This window comes from Vicia villosa, unplaced genomic scaffold (genome assembly GCF_029867415.1).
Source record: "Vicia villosa cultivar HV-30 ecotype Madison, WI unplaced genomic scaffold, Vvil1.0 ctg.001822F_1_1, whole genome shotgun sequence".
Taxonomy (NCBI): Eukaryota; Viridiplantae; Streptophyta; class Magnoliopsida; order Fabales; family Fabaceae; genus Vicia; species Vicia villosa.
In genome coordinates this window covers 413627-420640 of record NW_026705739.1, presented here as the reverse complement: position 1 = coordinate 420640, position 7014 = coordinate 413627, and the positions used below count along the sequence as shown (strand labels likewise).

The 7014-nt window shown below is 34.5% G+C and overlaps 1 protein-coding gene across 6 annotated transcripts; it reads right to left on the bottom strand.

Moving 5' to 3' along the window:
* Positions 1 to 797: 797 nt before the first annotated feature.
* LOC131636752 (actin-related protein 7-like) lies at positions 798 to 5392 on the bottom strand. 6 transcript variants are annotated; one of them, XR_009294165.1, is made up of 8 exons: positions 5017 to 5392; positions 4847 to 4895; positions 4612 to 4679; positions 4297 to 4455; positions 3947 to 4009; positions 3766 to 3855; positions 2817 to 3005; positions 799 to 1332 (listed from the first exon to the last, which is right to left on the bottom strand). XR_009294165.1 is itself a non-coding variant. In XM_058907346.1 (6 exons), exons 2-6 carry the CDS (start codon positions 4696 to 4698, stop codon positions 1328 to 1330), a joined length of 429 nt encoding a protein of 142 aa, XP_058763329.1. In that variant the 5' UTR covers positions 4699 to 4895; positions 5017 to 5392; the 3' UTR covers positions 798 to 1327. The 6 variants fall into 6 exon arrangements, 1 of the variants encoding a protein (XP_058763329.1); XR_009294163.1 differs by having other exon boundaries at positions 802 to 1332; positions 2817 to 3000; XR_009294162.1 differs by having other exon boundaries at positions 802 to 1332; positions 3766 to 4009.
* Positions 5393 to 7014: the final 1622 nt, after the last annotated feature.

Below are 7014 nucleotides of genomic sequence, written 5' to 3'. Positions count from 1 at the left end.
TTGCCATCATTCCACATATAGCCATGCAAAATACTGATTTCAGAAAGTAGACACAAGGTTGGCCATAAGCAACAGGCTTGTTCATTAAGTTTCAAAGGCAAACTCTATACTACAAGTCCCACACCTAAGAAACAAAGTTGCCGCAAGATTGCTCACCCACTAAGGCCCCACATTCAAGAAACCCTCTCCATTCTCCATACACTAACACTATAAAACAAGGCTCATTCATCACTTGCATTTTGACGACTTCACACTTTTCATTCTCTCTCCCTCTCACTCTCACTCGTTTTCTCTCCACATTCTCTCTATCCCTCAGTTCATTCTCTCCTCCTCCATCTGAGTTTGTTACAAACTGTAACAAACTCCGGCCACCGCAACTGCCGCCTCCGTAGCTTCAACCACCACCATAACTCCATCAACCGTCAACAACCTTCATTCTCAATCATCATCAACGACCACTACGCCAAACAAGACCTTAGACAGCGCTTTTTTTGGCTTTAGACAGCGCTTTAAAGCGCTGTCTATTCCAGCGCTGCTGTAGGTAAAGACAGCGTTTTTTTTAAGGGAAAGCGCTGCTAAAGGTCCCCCTAAGCCAGCACTTTTAATTTAAAAGCGCTGCTAAAGGCCCACCTAAGCCAGCGCTTTTAGTTTAAAAGCGCTGCTAAAGCCCCCCCTACGGCAGCGCTTTTAGTAAACCAAAATTTAAAAAAAAGCTACTTTAGGCAACGCTTTTAGTGTAAAGCGCTATCTAAGCTATACAATTTTTTTTATATAATTTACTTAAAATAGCGCTGTTTTGAATTATATATTTTATATGCACCTGTTTTTTACACAAAATAATAATAATAATAATGATAATAATAATAATAATAACAATAACAATAATAATCATAATCATAATCATAATCATAATCATAATAATAATCATAATCATAATAATAATAATAATAATCATAATAATAATATCATTTGTTTGGAAATATGATACAAATGAAAATTCAAAAGTACCTCAGTAAAAAAATTAATGATGAAATGATAACATACAATCACCAGTTAACCTATTTACATTCTTTGATAATATACAATCAACTGTTAACCTATTTACATTCTTCCTAACATAGTATATTCTATCGATGCAACACCAACTAACTTAGCGCTGAATGATAATGTTGTTCCGGGTGGAGACACAAATTTAACAACAGTTAGCACAATGTCGGGATGTTTGGCTATTCTCATACCGTAAGCAAGCGCTTCATTATCGTCAGGTCCTCCAAAGAATATTCGAATCTCATACCAAAGCTTATAACCACAACTTGACAACCATCGGTTAACCTGCATAATTTAGTGCACATCAGTATAGGAGTGTTCAATCTGCCACAAACAGTTCAGGTATAAGATAAAACCTCAAACCAGTCACACTACCATATTCAAAGTCATTCAAACAGTCCAGCATACATAAACCCATATAAGTTATACTTGCTAGAGAGAAAAAACATAAACTATATGTGAATGGCTTCTTGTTTTTAGTTTTTAAAATCTATTTTATAAATTAGTTTTAAAAAGTATTTTTGAAAAGAGAATTTTAAAAAATTGTGTTTGATGATCTAGTTTTTGAAAACAGTTTTAAAAATGAAAAAGTAAAAATTTGATTGATAAGTTTTAATGAATGTGAATTAATTGAATATATATATATATATATATATATATATATATATATATATATATATATATATATATATATATATATATATATATATATATATATATATATATATATATATATATATATATTAATGGAAAAATACAATGTTTATGAAAAAGAAAAGTGAGTTTAAATTAAAGCTAGATGCGTAAACATTTTAATTGAATTAAACATATTAAAGAATAAGCTATCCAAAAGAATAGTATATAGAACAAACAGGTTTTTATTTTTTAAAGAACAAACAGGTTTTTATTTTTTAAGTTTTCAAAAACTAAAAAACAGTTTTTAAAAATTAAATCAAACAGGGCCTAAATCACTGACAGAAGAATAGTATATTCTGTCTATCTAGTAAATTCTGTCTATTTGAGATATGAGTAGCATCAAAGTTCAAACATCATCATATAGATCACCACTACATTCCACCTTTAGATGCAAATTGATTTTATTATTGTAAAACAGAGCAGTACTTCAAATATGAATAGAACATACAAAATCAACATTAACACAATAGTTAAGAATAAACGTAATTATAAGGTAATCAAGCAGTAGAGAATAAATGAGTAGCTTGTGGCTTTGGGGTTGAACGGATGTGTGTTTAATGATCAATGGATCATTAATATAAAGACCATAACCTAATTTTTTTAACCAAACTACAAAATAGGAATTGGTCCTAAGACATGGACACATGGTAGTTAAAATCCTGGTTTGAATCATGAAATTCCACAATTAGGAGATTATGCTTTCCCTCAGTGGTCAAGAGTATATGTAGAATCCTTTGTTGGTGGAATAGGGTGGAATAGTGAATGAAACAACTTAAATGTTATATTTCCCTATAAAAATTATTAAAATTTAGATAGTGAATGAAACAGCTTAAATGTTATATTTTCATAGGCTAAATCAAATATAACCTCATTGGCTCAACAATTTAGCAAAGAATATGACACCATACACTTAACCGAAAATTGTGACTCCATTTAGTGAAAAGTTAAATGCAGAGATAAAATACATGTCAACTGTGCTTTGAATAAAAAAGTAAAAAATGTAACAGATTAGAATTGAAGCTTTGATCAAATTTGTACTTGATAGATCAGAACTAACAAAAATAACAGTTTACCAGTCATAGAAGAAGTGCCACCACAAACCACAGTATTTTCCAGAAGTTGCCGATGATTATCATATGTCACTGTTGAAATAGTACAGACAAGCTGCTCTACAATGCCATGAGCCTCTAAACCCAATAGACTTGGCTGGAATAAAGCTTCACCAACTGTATATATTTCTCTTCCAATTGTTATCACCTGCACTAGAATGTTAGGCAAAGGTCCGTCATCTATATGATCATACTGTTCAACATGTAGGAAACCGGTAACTTGTTATAATTGACCAAATAAAAAAATACATGTTTCAGGTTGGATTAACCACATTCTTCCTCTGGAATGGCTATGGTCACAAACCTACTAGAGCCCATCAAATATTCACAAACTATGATATAACTATCCATCAATATTTAGTTATCTCCAGGTAAAGTAACAGATTTAGACATGAAGCAATATTCAATTTACTTTCCCAAATGATAATTTTTTTCACCACATCAAGACGTAAAAAAAAATTAAAAAAAAAAGAGATTTGCAACTTGTTTCATATTTCAACTCAAATAACTCTAATAGAATCTTAAATAACCTAAATCTTGTTCAGACACATTAGAATGAAAGAAAAATCCTCATGACCAGCCGAAAACATAAAGTTTGACGTTGATACAGAATTAACAAAATGTAATCCAAAGTAACAAGCATCGACCGCCTCCTCTTTTCTGTTCAGGCATGGTTTAACTCAAGAAAGGCAATAAAAAACAAAACCCTGCTCCCGCCTTAATTATTCAACCCATCGTCACTTCCCTTTTTATTTGCTTCCCACTACCATAACCACTGTTAAATTACCAATTGTAAGATCTAGATGAGCATAAACTTGAACTTAGAACCAACCAAACATAAAATCAGGAACAAGTAAATGAGCAATTATCATATTAAGTCATAACTATTAAAAAAATGAATCAAAAGGCAGACCTGTCCATCAGGAAGGGTATGTGTCTCCACAGGACAATGATCTTTGGTCTTCAGATAAGCAAAGTCATCTTCAGCACAACATGAGTATAGCTGTTTATTTTCTCAACATCAGACATACTGATATTCACTTGCGGATTGGATTTGCCTAGTTCTTGAGCCAGATAATTAGTTAGATCAGTACCTCCAAACTCAAATCTTCTCGAGGCAATGTGGTTAACAGCACCCTCAATAACTGGAGCAATATCTGGATACAAAATTCAAATAACATAAAGTTAGACAGAACAACTGGTAATATAAAGAGCATAGTAAAACTGAAAGAAAAAACACTCAGTCATCCATTCATGTAACAAGCATTAGGTATTAGAACTTCGTTAGAATGGCTAATTGAACCAGTGTAAAGAAAGCATATCAGAACTGTTTGTCTTCCAAGTTACAACCATGTGAAGTTAACTTTATATCATAAACAATATCTATGATATCTATGAAATTGCCCTCCACATGGCTCTTTATGTTCTTATAACCAAATCTTACCCCTCACTTTGAAATGCTCATTTTGTAAATCTTGCTCTGTATAGACTCGGGGCAATATACTGAACTATCATTATTCTGCCGTCAAAGAAACGTCTATGCAAACAATGAGCTGCCGAACGACATGCTTCGGTTCTTGCGTACTCTCAACAAGAACAGTACCTGGTTCAAATGCAATATAGGACCAACTAACTCAGAACTAGTATCACATTCAGAAAATTGCTCTATTTCCAGACTTCGATGTTGACATAGGCTAGTGAAAGAATCAATATTTGAGTATTAAAGGAACATTAGCTAATTGAAACCAGACCAAATTACCTTAACCAAGGTCGGTCGAACAGCAGATGAACTTAGCAAAGATTCCTTCTGAAATCTCTCTTCAAAACCTGCAGCAAGAAGAAACATTAGCAGGTTAGAATGTACAGGTAAAACAACTGCATCCTCATAAAGAAAGAGGTCAGATTGATTTGAGATGGCCCTCGTCTTATCATGACAATAGAGATATACTTGCTAGAGATAAAAAGCATAAACTATATGTGAATAAATCACTGACAGAAGAATAGTATCAGAAATGTATCGCAATCGCCGCTACTTCCGTGAATCTGCAAACAACAATAACAAATCAACGTCATCGTCATAAACGCATCGGAAATGCAGAAAACGAAAAAAGAAGAAGATGAAATCAGAAAACGAAAAGAAGAGGGAGAATCGATTGAAACTTACAGATTTCTTGGAGACTTTTGGATTTCGAAGAACATCAAACTTTCTTCACAATCGCAATGATTCAATTTGAATCGAGAGAGAGAGAGAGAGAGAGAGAGAGAGAGAGAGAGAGAGAGAGAGAGAGAGAGAGAGCAGATCGACGATGAAAGAGAGTTTGGAGCGGAGAGATGATCTTCGTCGTGTTTGGTTGCAAATCGCCGTTGCGCCGTTCGCCGGAGAAAGGATGGAGAAGAGGAAGGACGGAGAAGAGAAAGGACGGAGAAGAGTTTGGAGCGGAGGCTGCCGCTTCGTCTTGATCGCGAGTGAGGAAGGAGAAAGAGAGATTATGAGCTTCACGAGAGAGGGAGATTGGTCCCAAATACTAACCCTAATCCCTTTACCAGCACTTTTTTAAAAAGTGCTTTCTAAGGGGACCTTTACCAGCGCTTTTTCCTTATAACATTTTCCGTGTATTTTTTCCCAGGTTATGGCAGCGCTTTTAGGAAAAGCGCTGTCTAAGATGCGCTGCCTAAAATCATTTTTGGCGTAGTGGACCTTTCATCCCCTCCACCGTCGCTTTGCTGCTCAAGATCGGATTATCATCATTACCTTCGCAAGTGAAGCTTCAAGAACACGAAGTCTATCTCTCCGCCGGAGTTAATGAGTCTTCTTGGAGCTGAGTTCGTTTCATCCAAGGCTTAAAAGAAACTGGTAGATTCTCCTGGTTCCGTTGATCCAAGATCCGCTTTAGGTGAGTTTTCTTTAACTTGTAGTATAGAAGCATATGCTAGAGTTAACATCATTATGTTTGCAATATGTGTGATGCATCTTATATGTGGATCTTGAATTTGCTCTATTTTCCTTGATATGGTGATGGTTTCGAATGCAACGATGATATATTTGAGTTGTACGTATCATGAGAATCGTTATGCTATGCTTATCTTGCATTTTCATGAAGATTTTAGAGGTTAGGGCTTTGCGTGTTGTCTCGGTTAGACCGTTAAAGAAACATTCCATGAAAATTAATGCCAGATCCATAATCTATGCGAGAAACCGAGTGGAGCGGTGGCCTTTTCATGAATTTCTGAGCGTTTTGATCCTCGCGCCACCGCATGACCAATCGGAGAAGACAACCGGTGCATTTCCGGCGCCGGTGCTTATTTTCCTTTTATGTTATCCTCTTGCACGCGTGGCACGCATGTACAGGCTGTTGCTTTTATTTCACTGCGTTTTGTTTTTCATTCAATGATTAGTTGTTACGTTGAGGGATGCATGATTGGTCACAGCATTTCCTTTTTGTCTTATTTGATTTAAGTGACTGGTGACCAATTGATATTCATGTGCTTAATATTGTGTTACGTTAAGGCCATAATGTGAAAAGAAGAATGCTGAATAAATGCTGTGAAATGAATCAAGAGATGAAAATGGACTAAGGCAAAATAGACTGGGCTACGGGTAGCGTTTGGGCCTAGGCTTTTTGGATTGCACTCCCTCCCTGCTAGCGCACCACACATCTCGTTGAACCTGGGCCTTAACGCCCTGACTATCCACACCCTCAGTTCCAGCCCAGTTTTCTACTCATAACAGATTTTAGTTCTTTTTTTAAAACTACTATTGCACCCCCATGCTGTTAATACAAATAATCATTTGTTTTTTTTCTTTTATTCCTTTTGCATTAATTTTCCTTTTGCTTAGATAAAAATAAACAAAATGTTTCTCATCCAATTAGTTTTTAGAATATCCTTTTCGAATTGAATTTTAATTGTGATACTTCTTTGAATAATTGTTAGATAATCCATAATAAAAATAATCTTCCCTTGTTAATTCAAAATAGCTTCTAAACACCGATTAAATAATTGTTTGTAAATACTTTTTTTGAATAATTGTTTAGTGAAATTTTGGATAATTGTTTAGTGAAATTTTGTAAATGATTGTTTTGTGAACATTTTCGTGAATGTTTTGTAAGTGTTTTTAATTACTTCAATAAATCATCTTTTTTGGTATTATGTTGAATTTCTT